We start from the raw sequence: 18213 nt of genomic DNA on the forward strand, positions 1-18213 counted from the left end.
CTGGGTCTAGTGGTTCCACTGGTTCTACTGAGTCTACTGGTTCCACTGGTTCTACTGGGTCTAGTGGTTCCACTGGCTCTACTGAGTCTACTGGTTCCACTGATTCTACTGGATCTAGTGGTTCCTCTGGTTCTACTGAGTCTACTGGTTCCACTGGTTCTACTGGATCTAGTGGTTCCATTGGTTGTATTGCTTCTACTGGTTCCACTGGTCCCACTTGTTCTACTGGTTCTAACACTGATTTGATGTTCTCTCTTTGTGGTTTTGCAACCTGCTGTAGTTGCTGTGGTTGATGTAGTTGCTGTGGTTGATGTAGTTGCTGTGGTTGCTGTAGTTGCTGTGGTTGATGTAGTTGCTGTAGTTGCTGTAGTTGCTGTAGTTGCTGTTATTGTGGTTGCTGTAGTTGATGTAGTTGCTGTAGTTGCTGTTGTTGTGGTTGCTGTAGTTGCTGTGGTTGCTGTAGTTGCTATTGTTGCTGTGGATGATGTAGTTGCTGTAGCTGCTCTGGTTGCTGTAGTTGTAGTTGCTGTAGTTGCTGTGGTTGCCGTAGTTGCTGTTGTTGCTGTGGTTGATGTAGTTGGTGTGGTTGATGTAGTTGCTGTGGTTGCTGTGGTTGATGTAGTTGGTGTAGTTGATGTAGTTGCTGTGGTTGATGTTGTTGGTGTGGCTGATGAAGTTGGTTTGGTTGATGTAGTTACTGTTGTTGCTGTGGTTGATGTAGTTGCTGTGGTTGCTGTGGTTGATGTATTTGATGTAGTTGCTGTGGTTGCTGTGATTGATGTAGTTGGTGTAGTTGATGTAGTTGCTGTGGTTGATGTTGGTGTGGCTGATGAAGTTGGTTTGGTTGATGTAGTTGCTGTTGTTGCTGTGGTTGATGTAGTTGCTGTGGTTGCTGTAGTTGCTGTGGTTGATGTATTTGATGTAGTTGCTGTGGTTGCTGTAGTTGCTGTGGTTGCTGTAGTTGCTGTGATTGATGTAGTTGGTGTAGTTGATGTAGCTGCTGTGGTTGATGTAGTTGGTGTGGTTGATGTTGCTGTGGTTGATGTAGTTGGTGTGGTTGATGTAGTTGCTGTGGTTGCTGTGGTTGCTGTAGTTGATGTAGTTGGTGTAGTTGATGTAGATGCTGTGGTTGATGTAGTTGGTGTGGTTGATGTAGTTGCTGTGGTTGCTGTGGTTGCTGTAGTTGATGTAGTTGATGTAGATGCTGTGGTTGCTGTGGTTGCTGTAGTTGCTGTAGTTGATGTAGTTGCTGTAGTTGCTGTGGTTGCTGTGGTTGCTGTAGTTGCTGTGGTTGATGTAGTTGATGTAGTTGCTGTAGTTGCTGTAGTTGATGTAGTTGCTGTAGTTGCTGTGGTTGCTGTAGTAGATGTAGTTGATGTGGTTGATGTGGTTGCTGTAGTTGATGTAGTTGCTGTAGTTGCTGTGGTTGCTGTAGTTGCTGTGGTTGCTGTGGTTGCTGTAGTTGATGTAGTTGCTGTAGTTGCTGTGGTTGCTGTAGTTGCTGTGGTAACTGTGTCCTTTGTGTTGAAGGACAGATCCTCCTCAGCTCGACGCCTTCATCATGGATAAAGCTCTTCTCGATTATGAGGTTTCCATCGACGCTGACTGTAAACTGGCGACTGTCGGGAAGCCGTTCGCCATCGAAGGTAAAACACTGTTTGTTACAGAACTTCTGTGTTTGTGAGGACCGCTCCAGGTTTGGGATGGAGGATATGATTGGACAGTGAGGACGTTTAGTCTCCTTCAAACAGCTGTTTTAGAGTTTAGCATTGTGTCAGTACGGGTCCTCACAAGTATAGAAGTACGCGTGTGTGTTTCTGGGTTTATCTTCAGTTCACTTCCTGTCGATTGGAACATGTTTCATGATGTTTCATCATTGATGACATCATGTCCAATCAAATCAGAGGAGTCCCTGCAGACAGTTTAAAGTTTCCTCCCGCAGAAAGTTTACACTTTAAATATTAAAGCACACACACACACACACACACTCACTGTTTATCTGGATATTCATCAGCTGTTACCATGGAAACAGCTGCTCTTTTGGGGGTTCTTACAGACAAAATACAGCATAATCATTAACACTAACACTTATCATTAATAATTAGTATATATACTGTTAATAAAGTGTTAATAACTCACTATAACGTAGGTATAAGCAGATATGAGGATATTCTAAATGTGTAATGTTTATTAAAACATCATATTGAGTTCAGTCCAGCTTATTATGTATTTATTTATTTGGTGTTTAGGTTATGTTATCAGTCTGTTGTTTATTGTTTATTATTTGTTTTTTAGGTTACAAGTCGGTCAGTTGTTTGATGTTCATAGTTTGTTTATTGTTTGTTGATTAGGTTACGTATTGTCCAGTTGTTTATTGTTTGTTTGTTGTTTAGGTTACAGTATCAGTCAGTTTTTTATTGTTTTGATTGTTCATTTTGTTTGTTTGTTTGTTGTTTAGGTTATGGTAGCGGCCAATTGTTTGTTTGTTTTGTTTGTTCTTTTGTCGTTAGGTTACAGTATTGGTCAGTTGTTTATTGTTTGTTTGTTTGTTGTTTAGGGTACGGTATCGGCCAATTGTTTATTGTTTGTTTGTTTGTTGTTTAGGGTACGGTATTGGTCAGTTGTTTATTGTTTGTTTGTTGTTTAGGGTACGGTATCGGCCTCCCTCAGAACTCTCCTCTGAGCTCCAACATCTCAGAGTTCATCAGCAGGTATAAATCAGACGGATACATGGACCTGCTGCACGACAAGTGGTACAAAGTGGTTCCCTGTGGGAACCGAGTGTTCGCCGTCACCGAGGTCAGTCTCTTTATATACATATATATATATATATGTACATATACAATATACATATAGATACAATATATACACCATATGTGTATGTATATATATATATATATGAGTATGTATTGTGTATATATCGTATGTTCTGTACATACAAAATGTATATGCATATCTTCCTGCACAGAATCTCTGCTGTTTACTTCATATATAACAGAAACATCATCCGTCCTTTTTGCTAAATACATCATATAAATACAAACATGACTGATTAACATGAGTTTCAATGGTAACGAGCTCCAGTAGTGACACCACAAACAAAGACGTGTGTTTCTGTCAATGAGATATCAGATGTTTGTTATTATTTTACAGAATTATGTTTTTACAGCAGAGGAGTATCTTTGACCTGTTTTCACTGTCAGCAGCTTCAGTGTGTTTATATAAACTGTGTGTGTGTGTGTGTGTATGTGTGTGATATATGCTGTACATATACCCTATGTTTTTAATAGTATTCATTTTTCTCAATTGCACTGGCACATTTCTCAAAACATTTTTAAAGTTCTCAGCACTGAAGATGCTTTTCCTGAAACAGCTCATACGTGCAGCAAAACACTAGTTAACCTGCAGAAGGCTGTAAATCACCTAAAACCTTTAATTCATGTTTCAAAATGAAGTTATTTTGTCAGTGAAGAAGTCATTGCCACCAAAATGACAAGAATGTCTTGTCAGAATGACAGTGGACTCTGGAAGTGTGTCCCTCATCTCCTAATTTCCAAACAGTCTTGTCCATCATGTTTTCACTGACACTGAGCGCCTTCTGTACCAGTCTGTTATTTCTCTGAAGCTAACTGGCTGCTACTGTGCATCAAAGTTAATACTCTTCAGACACAGATTTCAAGAGTACAATGTTTCACATTCTGCTTTGTACAGCAAAAGAGCACTTTGATTTACATGTAATGTGAGGAAAAACTGTTTTATTCTCCTGCAATGGTTCCTTAACACAGTTCAATACAGTAAACAGAGGAAAAATGAAAATTTACACAGCACTGCACAAACATGTATCACTACCAAAAAACATGTGCTATGGAAATAAAACATAGCCTACTATAAGCAGCAGTATAGTCGTAACCATCCTCTGCACACTTCTGCTGTTATGTCATCATAAGCAGCATCCACTGCAGCAAGCAAAGACATGTGATTCTGTGGTTGATGATCGTGTGCTTTCCACCTCCATGTGGAAAATAATTCCTTAATAGGATTCAAGAATATCAATCAATCAATCAATCAATCAATCAATCAATTTTTATTTATATAGCGCCGAATCACAACAAAAGTAATCTCAGGGCACTTTTCACATAGAGCAGGTCCAGACCGTACTCTTTAATTTACAGAGACCCAACAATCCCCCATGAGCAGCACTTGGCGACAGCGGTAAGGAAAAACTCCCCTTTAACGGGTAGAAACCTCAAGAACCCGGCTCTTGGTGGGCGGCCATCTGCTTTGACCGGTTGGGTTGAGAAAGAGAAAGAGAGAGGGACGGGGGAGGGGCGGGGGGGGACAGAATAACAACAATCATAACAATAACAACAACAGCAGCAACAGCAGCAGCCAGGGAAGGATGCCAACAGGACTGTGAAGGCTCGGCCCAGAACCCAGGGTTTCCTGTGAGATGAGAAAGCACGAAAAAACTCAGAGGAAGAAGCAAAGTTAGTGACATGCATTGATGTTACATGAATGCATACAGATGGAGAGGAGGAGGAGGAGAGAGGAGCTCAGTGCATCATGGGAAGTCCCCCAGCAGTCTAGGCCTATAGCAGCATAACTAAGGGCTGATCCAAGGCGAGCCTGGTCGGCCCTAACTATAAGCTTTATCAAAAAGGAAAGTTTTAAGCCTACTCTTAAACATAGAGAGGGTGTCTGCACCCCGGACCGAATCTGGAAGATGGTTTCACAGGAGAGGAGCCTGATAGCTGAAGGCTCTGCCTCCCATTCTACTTTTAAAGCTGTAGGAACCACCTATATAATAGAGAGGATGGTGGAAGGAACTCCACTCTTCTGTATTTTCCTCCATTTTGCTGTCTTCCCCTTGATACACCGCCATGCATCCTTACTTCCATGGGCAGGCTGTTTCCCCCATCCGATGTTTATCTGAGCAGAGCTGGAGCTGCTGGTTGTCAGATCGATCCATGAGAAGGACCCCTGGCCTGGGCTTCGAGCCAAACCCAAGTCACAGATCTGTTCCACATCCGCGCCTTGGGAACCCTGGATTGTCATCCGGGGTGACAAGGAACGAGGCATGAACTCCTCCCGTACTCCTCCACTGGGATCTATCCAGCTGGGTAACAGGTTCGAGGTGCTGGGGAAGCTGAAGCAACACCCGTCCACTATCAGCCTGGAGCCCACGGTCAATCCAACACTGCTGCCAAAAAAGAAAAGATGGCATACATCCAAACCTGTTGGGGCATTTCATTCTCTGTCACCCACTCTGATGCTCCACTAACAGGTAGCCAAAACACTCCCACTATGTCCACTCGTCGCCGGGGTCCTAGCACCAGTCCAGTTGGTTCTTCATGCTTCTTTTCCATTACTTATGTGGAACCAGGACCCTCTGGCAACCCTATAAAGTCCCCTATTCCTGACACTTGTTTTTATAATAGGTCAACAAACAGTTTTGGACTTTTGAACTCCTCCTGCAATATAAATGCCACCAAGTCCAGTTGCAATGCGTACAGCTCCAGTCTGCTATCCCCACAACCTAAAATAACTTCCCAGTGCTTCCCCTGTCAGTGGTCTCCATCCCCTACAACCCCAGTCATTTGCAACAACAGGTCATATCATCCCAGGAGGTCTCAGCAAGGAGGTAATACTTGCAACCTATATCACATCAGCTGTTTATCTACCCTTAATCAAGTTTTAGTTGATATTCCTCTTGATTTCCGAAACCACAGAGGTCTTGGATTAATCCACATGAATGTGAGAAGCTTGGTACCAAAACTGGACTCCATTACAATCTGAGTCTATTAAACCAGTCCAGATTTTTAATACCATGATAAACCTGGTTGACCGATAAAATTAAGGATGATGTCATTGCACTTGACGGTTACGATACATTTAGGGTGGACTGAACCACAACGGGGGGAGGAGTTGTTATTTTTGTGAGAAATTATTTTGCTGTCTCTGTGTCTCTGCTCAAAGAATTTCTATTTTTAGCATTAAATGTCTCTCTAAATCCTAATAATGATATGGTGGTAATTGGGGCCTATCGCCTCCATCTGCTCATCGAAGAGCCTTAGATAAATTGGTAAATCTTATATCTGAGTATGAGAGTTCTGAAGTTTTGCTCATGGGTGACATTAACCTTGACTGGTTAAATTCTTCCTCTGAGGGGCTAAAAAATCACTGTATTGAATTAAATTTAACTCAGCTCATTTCTTCACCTACTCAGCCAGACACCTGAAATCTAGAAAAGTCGACCCTGATAGATAATCACAACGAATGAACCACATAAATTCACAGCCATTGGTGTCTTTGCACTACACTTAAGTGATCATTGTCCAATTTTCTGCATTAGAGACACCAGACAAAAAAAGATTCCATCAAATATTATTATAAAGAGAGACTTTAAACATTTTGTTGAGCAGGCTTTTCTACATGATTTATTTCTTGGTGATATCACAAGGTAATGTGCTACTCCTGACCCTGAATTAGCCTTAAGCCTTTTCACAGATGTTTTAGCAAAAAGCATGCTCCCTTTAAGAAATACGGAGTAAAAAAAATCAAATCCTTGGTTTACACCTGAAATCTCAGAGATGTTAAGGTTAAGGGATGCAGCATGGGCAAAAGCACGAGGCTCAAAGTCCTCTACAGATGAGCAGTTCTTTAGACAGTTGAGAAACAAATGTGTCAGGGCAGTTAGAAATGCTAAGTCGTTATTTTGTTGATATCCTGTCCAATTGTAGTGGTTATTCATTTAACAATTAAGTCACTAAATCATGGTCATGCTTACTCCCTACCCAAGCATCTTTCTCTAGATTCTGTCTTTGTCTTAGAAAAAGAACAAATCTGTGGTATTTTTAATAGTCATTTAGGGTGGTAAATGATATAATCTGTTGATTTGTCTAAAGCATTTGACACAGTGGATCATACTCTTCTCTTGGATAAACTTAGATCACTTGGTTTTGACACAAATGCATCTAACTGGTTTCACAGTTGTGGACTGTCATCAATCTGACTTCCTTGAAATTACTGAAGGGGTGCCACAGGGTTCAGTACTAGGTCCTGTTCTGTTCATGTTGTACATAAATGACCTAGGCTCATTTGTAGCAAGAGCTCTATTCATTATTATGCTGATGACACAGTAATTTACTCATCAGCTCCCTCTATTGACAAAGTTTGTTTAATTTAAAGGCTGATTTTTTTTTGGCCATTCAAAGGGCCCTGATTAAACTTAAGCTTTTACTAAATCCAGATAAGACTAATTACATGCTCTACACCAGATCTCAAGTGAAAAATCTACTAAGTATTACTATTAGTACAATATCTAGGGCTGAAATTTAAAAAAGTCCCATGTTATGAATACCTAGGTATCTGGTTAGATGAAAAATTATCATTTAAAATTCATGTTGATGAACTGACTAAAAAGCTTTAGTTTAAATTAGGTTTCTTTTATAGAAATAAGCAGTGCCTCTCTTTTAGCAGTAGGCTGCAGATTGTACAAGCAACATTGTTATCAGTGCTTGACTATGCAGATGTAATTCACATGCATGCTGCTGCCCGTACCCTCCGACCCCTTGATGCTGTGTATCGCAGTATTCTTAGATTTATTACAGGTGACAGTTTTAGAGCCCATCATTGTATCCTCTATGAGAAGGTTGGGTGGCCATCACTTACCACTTGAAGGGAACAACACTGTCTTGTTTTTATTTACAAAGTCATCCTAAATAAACTACCATTTTATTTATCATCACCTTCAAGACTTAGAAATATGGGATACCAGACCCATTCACAGGAATGCATTACCTTGGATATCCCTTGTATGAATACACAACAGGAAAAACTATTATGCTCCTCATAGGTGGAATAAACTTCAACTTTCTTATATTACTGTCATTTTCTTTTTGTTCTTTTGTATTTTATAGGTAATTTGTCATGTGTTTGTTGTATTTATGTTTGGTATAAGATTGTTGGTGTTACACTTTTTACACTTTTCATTATAATGACTTGTTTGGTTTTGTATTTGTAGGGCACCATTGTTGCTCTCAATTGGTTTCCCCTGAGTAATAAAAGTAGCTATCTATCCATCTATCCATCTATCTATCTATCTATCTATCTATCCATCTATCTATCTATCTATCTATCTATTTATCTATCTATCCATCCATCCATCCATCCATCCATCCATGTGCCACTGGTTGATCTAAGATGTGAGAAACTCCCCATTCGTTAGTGAAGTTTGAGTTTCGCCTGACAACAACTTCATCAATTTAGCAGTCTTTACAACATCATATCAATGCAATTAATGAAACATGGGCTCTGCAGATTTTGACAATCAGATGGACTATTCTACATGTGATGACTTACACAATGAAAGAACTCTAACATATTTTGAGAGTAAAACTATTTAACTGAGAAGAAATATGATCTATTTTCACAAACATATACAACCAATAACTGTTGAAATTGTAGGTAATTGTCCTTAGTCTTTCCCTAAATGTACTAAAATATTTGCAAGTAACAAAATGTTGTGAAGAATGTCACATATTGTTTTGATGACTTCAACTGTCATTTGAGAATTGAGCCAAAGCAACTGAGGAAAACTGTAACAGCAGTGTTGATATGCTGCCCTCTGCTGGTCATTCTGACACACTGACACAAGCTGAGGAAGCAGTCTTCTTCTTCTTCTTCTTCTTCTTCTTCTTCTTCTTCTTCTTCTTCTTCTTCTTCTTCTTCTTCTTCTTCTTCTTCTTCTTCTTCTTCTTCTTCTTCTTCTTCTTCTTCTTCTTCTTCTTCTTCTTCTTCTTCTTCTTCTTCTTCTTCTTCTTCTCTCAGACTCTTCAGATGGGGATCAGTCACTTCTCCGGCCTCTTTGTGTTGTTGTGTGTTGGAGTGGGCGGAGCTTTGCTGACTCTGGCAGGTGAACATGGTTTCTACCGACTCATCTTGCCGCACATCCGCCGCCGACAGAACCTGAAGTACTGGCTGCACACCTCACAGGTACGACACAGTTTTACATTAATGTTCATTTATGTTATTTTAGCTTCAGATAGTGGTGGAAGAAAAAACACTGGTTTCATCTTAACAATGTGTTGTATTTTAAAAGCTTGTTATATTATCCATTGTGTCAAATCTTCATCTGAAAAGTAACTAAAGCTGTCAAATAAATGTAGTGGAGTAGAAAGTACAATATTTCCCTCTGAAATGTAGAAAGTAGCATCACATGGAAATACTCAAGTAAAGTACAAGTACCTCAAAACTGTACTTAAGTTCAGCACTTGAGTAAATGTACTTTCCACCACTGGCTTTAGAACATGTCAGTCCACTCGCTGTCATGTGACCACAACAAAAACATCAGCTGACACGATGGCAGGAAATAAAACCAGCTCAGTCTCTGGTGATGATGATGATGATGATGATGATGATCACATGCTCCACCAGACTCCATTCAATAATCTGCTCATTTTAGGAGGACTTGCAAAGCTACACACCTGATAGAACATTATAGTTAAAGTCATTTCTAAATGTTCAGGGTGTTGTGGTGAATTCACTGTTTCTATGAAATATCAGTTTATTGATAAACTGCAGGAGCAAAGTACTGAAGTTTTCCCCTTTTAACTGGGAGTTCCTCATCTCATCTCTCATCAGGAGTGAGTGTTTAGTCAGATCAATCTTTGCTCAGTCAGAGACCAAATGAAAGTCTTTGCTTTGGGGTTTTAACTATAAAGACAATAAAGACTGAATATCATGATTTTAAAGAATGATAGTTTGTCAGATTTGATGTTTTATTATTATCTGACTCATTCAGTCTCTTCTTTTCTTTCATGTATTTTATTTTCTTTATCACTGTTTTCATTTCCTTTAGCTTGCATCTAATGTGTCAAGGATTTTATAACCTTCTGCTGAGGGCAGATTTGACTGCTGGGAGATCAATGAGACGTTAAACTAGCAGCCGTCTTCATCTCAGAGACACAGAAGTCAAACATCAGATCAGTTTATATCCTGTTCAAACCTGATGATCTGTTTGTGTGTTTGACAGAAAATCCATCGAGCTCTGAACATGACGTATGAGGACGTGAAGAAGCAGCACGTTGAGAAAGAGAAAAGGTTCGTCCTGTGTGATGTCATCGGTGTGATGTCAGAGGCTGCTCCAGGTTTTGAGTTTGTCAAACCTTCGACTCACTGTGACGGTTAAACGTGCAGCAGTTTACTAACAGACGACAAATCTGTTTCACACTTTCTAACACACAGACCTGATTATATTAACCGACCTCGACAGTAAATCAAAGTCAAAAAACAGGTTTTTCCTTTCCATCAGTGGAACTCAAAACAAATCAAATCAAATTATAAAATAGAGAAAATGTCATTCAGTTCTTTTTAATAAATAGAAACCATATCTGTAGGTGTCAAATAATTCAAAACAAATCTTTAAATATGTTGAACTGTTGGCTGTGTAACAGTTAGATCGACGAGAGCTTTAAAGGATCATTCTGCTGATTTTCTGTATTTTTCTTCATGTTTGGATCCAAATCAACAACGAATTGATCTACTAACCAGTATTGTGTTTGTATCAAAGCTGATATATCTTATTAAACACACGTCAGTGAGTCACACCGCTGCACTGGGTCACATGTTCCTTCATCATGAAGAGTTTGGTAACGTTTGTTTAGAAAAGACTAATAACAGCATCACGTTTTCAGTCTCAGGAGAGCAGTTCTGTGTAAGGCAGACGCCACTGAGCATGTGCAGGACTGCAGGTCTGTTTACAGCTTCACTAGCTTGTTGTGCTAAATATTACATCCTCTGGACTTTGTGCTACATCGTAACTGTCTCAAAAAACGTCTTTGCAAAGTTCAATACTTGTTAGTAGATCAGTTCATTGTTGGTTTGGATCCAAACTATTCGACACAATGAAACAGTGCAGTTCAGTTAACTTAAAGCCTGGTCACACATAACTTAATATTTTGTAATCAGTTGTTTTTTAATATTTTACAGTGTAATGCGGAGCTTTGATGATGATAGACAAATTACATTTTATTTTATGAAACATGGCTAAATTCAGATGGGGCCTCTCTCTTAATTGAAACATCCCCTCCAAACTACAGTTTTATCCACTCGATCTGTGAAGGGAAGCGAGGAGGAGGACTTGCTGCAATTTTTTCAGACATTTTTAAGTGCAAGAAATTGAGTTTTGGTAGCTATTCGTCTTTTGAATACACAGCGATGATACTGGAAAATCAAACTTTGGTGCTGCTGATGACTATTTATCGACCACCGAAGTATACAGCTTCATTTTTATCTGACATACTTTCAGTCTGTTTTATTAACCATGATGAGGATTCTTATAACTGGTGATTTTAATTTGCATATCAATAACATCTCAGAACGTAGTGCTATGGACTTTTTGCAACCTTTGCACTCTTTTGATTTCATACAACATACTGCTGGGCCAACTCACAACTGTGGCCGCACACTAGACCTCTGGAGTGACCTCTAGTGATCTCTAGAGGGCTGAATACTGTGGTCGATAAGATTATTGATATAAATACATCAGATCACTACTGCTTACTTTTCAACATTACTGTCGCAGGGTTAGTAAATAATAATACTGAGCGCCTCATTAAATTATCTGTTAAAGAGGGAATGTCGTAGAGTCGAGCAAATGTGGAGGAAAAGCAAATTAACAATCCACCAAGAGATCCTTATAAATATCCATTTACGCTGTGAGAGACGTGCATATTTCTTAATTCAAGATTATTAGTGACAGTGGAAACAACCCCAGAATTTTAAATCCTTCCCAACTTAGTGATAAAATAGACAATGCCTCACGGTCAAAATGCAAGGAGTTTGCATCCCTCTTTGAAAATAAAATTGCTAATATCCGAGCTAGCATTATAAATAATTTTACCAGTCAAAAACCTGCTAGTACTTCTCGAGGAAATCTAAATTACTTTTCTAAAATTAGTGAAGCAGAACTCTGGAAAATCATTACGCAGCTGAAATATCCTCCACTTGCTCCATCGATGCCATTCCTACTTTCTTTTTTAAGGTTTTATATAGTTTTATCCACAATGTACTTAACATTGTAAACTGCTCCCTAGAGACCAGCATCTTCCCAGATACACTCAAAACAGCTCTAGTCAGGCTTTTACTCAAAAAACACACTCTTGACCCTTCTGTTTTGAGTAATTTTAGGCCCAGATCAAACCTGCCTTTTCTTCATGAGACAGACTTGACAGTTGGATTGGACTCTCTGGAACCACACTGAACTGGTTTAACACTTACCTCACTGGCAGAAGCTATTTTGTTAGCCTTGGTGAATATGTCTCAGACGAGCGTGACTTTCTCTTTGGTGTTCCTCAGGGTTCAATTCTTGGTCCGCTACTATTCTCCCCGTATATGCTTCCAATTGGAGAAATTGTTCGCAACCATGGTGTAAATCTTAATTGTTATGCAGATGACACCCAGTTATATTTATCTGTAGCGCCAGACAATAAAGATGCCTTAAATCCCTTGATAGATTGCCTCTCTAGTATTACACAGTAGATGAGTGGTAACCTGCTTAAATTAAATGAAGACAAAACAGAAGTTCTTATAATTGGCACAGATGCACAAAGAGAACTTTCAGGCAGGCTTGGAAATCCGGCTCTACAAATTAAACCAGAAGTATAAAACTTGGGTGTTATCCTTGACTTTGAATTGCATTTTAAGTCATATCCACAATGTTACAAAGACAGCTTTTTATCATTTAAGAAACATTGCAAGAGTCAGACCCTACCTTACTTTGGAAGATGTTAAGAAGCTCACACTTTGTTTTTTCATGCTTAGATTATTGTAATGCACTTTATACTGGTTTACCAAATAAAACCATTGATCGGCTGCAAGAAGTTTTAACCAAAACTAGGAAAAGGGGACATATTACACCAGTATTAGCGTCATTGCACTGGCTACCTGTAACGTTGAGGATAGATTTTAAAATTCTTTTACTTGTTTTTAAAGCCCAAAAAGGTCTCTAGCACCTTCATACCTCTCAGACTGCTTGTCGGAATATGTTCCAAACCAACGCCGGCTTATTAAATGTGCCACAAATAAAATGCAAAAGGTACGATGAGGCAGCTTTTTGCAGCTACGCACCAAAGATTTGGAACAAAGTCCCACCACATATTAGACAAGAAGCAGCTCGAAACTTATTTTTATGGTCTTGCTTTTAATTAACTCATCCTTTAATTTGCTTTTTACTGTTATCAGCTGTTTTTACTACCTGTATTATCTTTCTTATCTCCTGATGATTTTACTTCTTTTATCTTCTTGGTTTTTATTGTTTATTGTTTTTTTGTTTCTTTTACTTGTTTTTTCTTGGTTGTTTTAATGTTTCCTATTTTTAAATATCCGTTAGTTTTTAATACCTTTTTTGTAAAGCACTTTGAGCTGCATTTATGCTATGAAAGGTGCTATATAGATAAAGTTCATTATTATTATTATTATTTTTATTACTGTTATTATTATAGAATTGAACCAAACACATGGCTTCCATTTTAAATGTCAGATTTAACATCAGACTCTGATTGTCATTAATATCACAAAGATCAGATCAGATTGATCAGAACGGCAGGTGGTTATTGGTCGAGTTCAAACACAGACGAATCGTTGTGAATTCAGCTCATCAGGGCTCTACTTCAGTTTGAACAGTCAGATTTAAGCTCTGAGGACACGTTTCATCATAACAGCCTCAACAGCTGTGAGTGTGTCTGAGGTCATGGAGACGCATCCCAGTTCTGATGTGAATTATTCATTTGAATTTGGCAGAACAACACTCAGCACAGTATTTCTCAATATTTATTAGTCAAATCTCCTGAGCGAGTCTCTAAGCAGACGAATCCCAGTCGAGCCGCAAGTCCTGATTATAGCTCGAGTCCTACTTGAGTCTCAGGTCAACGGCTCAGAGACGCACTGACCTCAACGTCCTGTAAACAGTTCAAATACCTTTAGAGTTACAGGATGTAGACGTTCATATGAGTTCATGTCATTTAGTAATAGATTCATATTGTTGGTAATTCACTTAATGTTGTTTATTTTCTTTAACCTCTGACATGTAGACTTCCTGTCACTTCCTTTCACCTGTACTTATGTTTACCTCTCCAGCTGTAACCTGCAGAAGGCTCAGCCCCCCCCAGGCCCCCCCGGCCCGCCAGCCCCTGGAGCCTCAGCCAAGTGGAACAACGAGACCAGCAAGGATGCTGCCGCCGCCGCCGCCGCTGCTGCTGCCGCCGCCAAGGATGGCCGAGACTTCAAACGAGTCCACTTCAACCTGGAGACTCTGAACACCCGCCGCCTGCTTGCACGCATCGCTGCCTCCGACGCCAAGGCAGGAGGAGCTAAAGGGGAGAAGGAGGAGCCGGCCAAGCCGAAGGCGGGGCCAACGAGTAGACTATGTGAGAATGGAGGACCGGCGGCTTCATTGGCCAGTCTGGTGCTGTCCCTCCCCTCCTCATCCTCCTCTTCCACCTCCGCCCGCCCCAACTCTTCTGCTCCTCCCCCTGCCAGTGTAGCCCCTCCCCCTGCAGCGGCGGCCCCACCCCCTGTCGCAGTGGCCCCGCCCCAGCCTGGCGAGCTGCAGGAGCTGCAGGAACAGATCGAACAGATGAGAGAGAAGCTGAGGATGGCTCTGGCCAGGAGGGCCGAGATCCAGACGTCTCTGACCAAACCCGTCGCCACGGTGACAGCGAACAACCCGACTTCTGTTACCACAACAACGACAACGTCAATGACAGTGACAACAACATCAACGACAGGAGCCCCGCCCACCGTCACCACGGTAACGCCCCTCCCTGCCAACACAAAGTGCGTGACGACCATGACGGACCCGCCGCACAAAGTCCTGTCCAAAGTGCGGCCCCTCCCCAGGAGACTGACCAATGAGAGAAGGTGATGCTCTCTGCACCCGTCACGTGACCTTCTGCACACGGCGGCCATTTTTAACTGCTGAGGCGGGAAAACTCATTAGCATCTTATTTTGTAATTTCAAACAGGTTCATCGTCATGGAGACAGAGAAGCTGATTGTCTGTTTCTTTACCGCTCAATAAGTTTCTTATGAATTTCAATAAACAAACAGATTATTGATAAACTCAAAAACCATGTCATCCATTAAAAATACATTATTATTAATAATAATCGTTATTATTAGAATCCGCCATTGGATCCAGTAATTAACCCAAACAGTGTGGTGAACACCTGAAAAACAAATTAATATTTTTAAAGGGTTTCCCCCCTTTAGAAACCCCTTAATCCATGCAAAAACCCTTATCTGTATCTATAATAAACATTCTGTGTTAATTTGTCACACATTAACGGATACACTTATTAAATACATGAATTCTGAGTAAGAATCTCTTAAAAAATCATTGAATTGCTCTTGAGGTTAAGATGTTTTTAAGGGTTTAGTTTTTCAAATGAATGGACAAGTTAAGGGATGATTTAGATGAAGGCGTTTGAGGTGTTATCAGGGTTAAATTAAGGATTAATTAAGTATTTAAGGGATTGTTGTCAGTGTGCCACAGACTAAAGTCAGAAAGAGAAATAAAATATTAGATTTAAACATCTGGAGACACTTTGTGTAAATGAGGAACAACAGAGGAACCTGAACGGAGCCCTGAGGAAGACCAGATTTAACTCATCGTTAGTTTGGACAACAAAACAATAAAACAACAATAAGTGAAATGTAGAAATATATTATATTATAATAGAAGAATGCTTGTGTTAAAGAGTCCAGATTCATATTTTTTACAAGCTTTTATATATTTGGTAATTCAACTAAAAGGTTTTAACTAAGTTTCTTCTTCATTAAAGTGGCTGATAATGTTGACTGTTGAAAATGGCCGCCATGACAGTGACAGAAGTGCGGGTGGCTTCAGGAGCTTTAGTGAACTCTGGTGGTGCAGAAACAGGACTTCCTGTGAGCCTCAATGCAGCAGCACGGCAGCTCCGCTCACCAACAGCACGATACAAACTACAGGAAGTGGATGCGCAACACCTGAACAAAAACAAGCCGCAGACGTTCATGTTTGCGGTTCGCAAACGTTGGCGTCAGCGTGCGAAGTAGAGAGTCTAGAGAGGTGGACGGTAAACCCGCTCGCATGTCCAGTGGATTTTAGGGACAGAAAAGATTCAAATTTACAAAAACACATCACAGTTACGAACAGAAACGAACCTTTAAAGGACTTTAATTTCTTTATTAAGATGAAAATTCTGGTGTTCAACACAAATCTGGAGTTCATTGATGGATTAATATATAAGCTATAATCTCCACAGTTTCAGGGTTTTTTTAAAGTTTAAAAATTAAAAAAAAAAAAAAAAGTCAAATAACATGAAGATGGTCCCTGAAATTTCACCTTCATCTAAACATTAAAGTCCTTTTAAGGTTTATTTATCTTCAGTCACAATGAAAGTGACCCCATTCACTTTCTACCTTAAAATCCCATTAATTCACATGTTGTTAATGATCTACTTAAAGTATTTAATTGGATGATTAATAAATACATTAATGGATTATTGTATGTTGAAGTATTTTTATGTCATGATTATGTGAAACACTTAGGAGGTTTTTTCAAGGTTAAAGTTTACCAAACAAAATAGAAACATCCCATTATTTATACCTTAAAAGGGCCTTAAAATGAAGGGATGATTTCATGCTGTTTGGTTCATTTTAACCATGTTTAAAATTTTAAAACCCCTAAATTCAGGCAAATTAAAAGGCCTTAATATATTATAATCCATTCATGTGTCCATAACTGAACCCCTGACTTTAGTTTTTAAGGCTTTTTGTCTTAAAATCGATCTCTCTGACATTAACCAAACACACAGATTTTATAGAAAGTGTAATTTTAAAATCTTTGTTCTGAACAGGAAACACAATGAAGTACTGAAAGCTGCACACTTTGAACCTTACTGCATTTTTATCAGCAGGTGTTTGACTTCCTGTTTGTGTTTCTGATACGAAGCTTCGGCCTGACAAGGTTCGTTTATTTCTTTATTTCAGTCATGCAGACGCTCTGGAGGCTAACTGCAGCTAGCAGCTACAGCTAACAGGCTCAGGGAGCTTCCTGTACCAACAGAGCCACCTGCTGTTTGCACTGATAACATTTTATATTTACATTAAACTTCAAACTTAAGGGGACAGTCTGACCTTTATATAAATGCTCTTATTGTCTGTCAGAGTCTCATGTTTCAGACGGAGATCAGTTTCATCTCTGAGTCCAGGACTAGTTAGCCTAGCTTAGCACAATGACTGGGAGCAGGGGGAAACTACTAGCCTAGCCTAGCCTAGCTTAGCACAAAAGCTGGAAGGGTGGGAAAAAAAACAACGTAAAAAACTACTTCAGTATTCAATCCAAATTTGGGGTAAATGGATTATAATGTATTAAGGGATTTTAAGGGGTAAAACATGAAAGCTTTCCCTTAATGTAATTAATGTTCAGGGATAACTTTCATTCTATGTAGTACATTTAGTACAGTTTTTTAACCATTAAAAACACCTTGATCCATGAAAATGAATAATTAATTGATTACAAGCCATTAATTTATCTACTCTGATGATTCAGTTTAATAGTGAAACATCATGAAACTTTGTTTTCTCTCTTGATGGAGCTAGGCTAACAGTTTCCCTCTGCCTGCAGTGTTTATGCTAAGCTAGGCTAACAGAGATGAAAGTGAAACATGTGGACAGATAAATGTTGGACTGTTCCTTTAAGGCTCCTGCAGCTGCAGGTGTTACAAACCAGGTGAGATCTGTTCTTCATATGTGGATTTTCTTTATCTGATTGTTGATGATTTGACACAAAGTCTGATGTTTCAGGATTATTTAACCCCGTCTGAGGAACAGGTGTTTCAGGTGTTTTCACAGGTAGAATCAACGTCTTCCTCCTCACCTGTCTGTTTTTGTTTCCTGCGTCACTGATGAGCTGCGAGGCGTTCGCTGCCCTCACGTTAAAATCGTTTGTAGGTTTTCTGATGTTTCTGTTCATGTTGATCTGTTATTTTCTTAAAAATTAAAAAGGAAGTCATGGTTGAAAAAAATGTTCAAGTTTTGTCTTTATTTAAAACACACAGATGCAAAATGTTTTAATTTCGCAGTAAATTTAATCACATGATTAAAATATAATCACACAATTCTCTCATGTTAAAAAACTGATTCTTTTCACACATGAAGTGATTAATGATTA

General features: G+C 39.5%; 1 protein-coding gene across 4 annotated transcripts in view; it reads left to right on the forward strand.

Moving 5' to 3' along the window:
• The window catches only part of grin3bb (glutamate receptor, ionotropic, N-methyl-D-aspartate 3Bb), a 77214-nt gene extending 59160 nt beyond the window's left edge, over positions 1-18054 (forward strand). For 3 of the 4 annotated variants that reach the window (XM_042416739.1, XM_042416741.1, XM_042416740.1), the window contains 6 exons: positions 1531-1646; positions 2648-2799; positions 8830-8994; positions 10034-10101; positions 14137-14919; positions 15842-18054. In XM_042416739.1, coding sequence (XP_042272673.1) covers positions 1531-1646; positions 2648-2799; positions 8830-8994; positions 10034-10101; positions 14137-14919; positions 15842-15848 — 1291 coding nt within the window. In that variant the 3' untranslated portion in view covers positions 15849-18054. The remainder of the gene's footprint in view (positions 1-1530; positions 1647-2647; positions 2800-8829; positions 8995-10033; positions 10102-14136; positions 14920-15841) is intronic. The other variant, XR_006096977.1, reaches the window with a different exon arrangement.
• Positions 18055-18213: the final 159 nt, after the last annotated feature.

This window comes from Thunnus maccoyii, chromosome 7, assembly GCF_910596095.1.
Source record: "Thunnus maccoyii chromosome 7, fThuMac1.1, whole genome shotgun sequence".
In the NCBI taxonomy this organism is placed as follows: Eukaryota; Metazoa; Chordata; class Actinopteri; order Scombriformes; family Scombridae; genus Thunnus; species Thunnus maccoyii.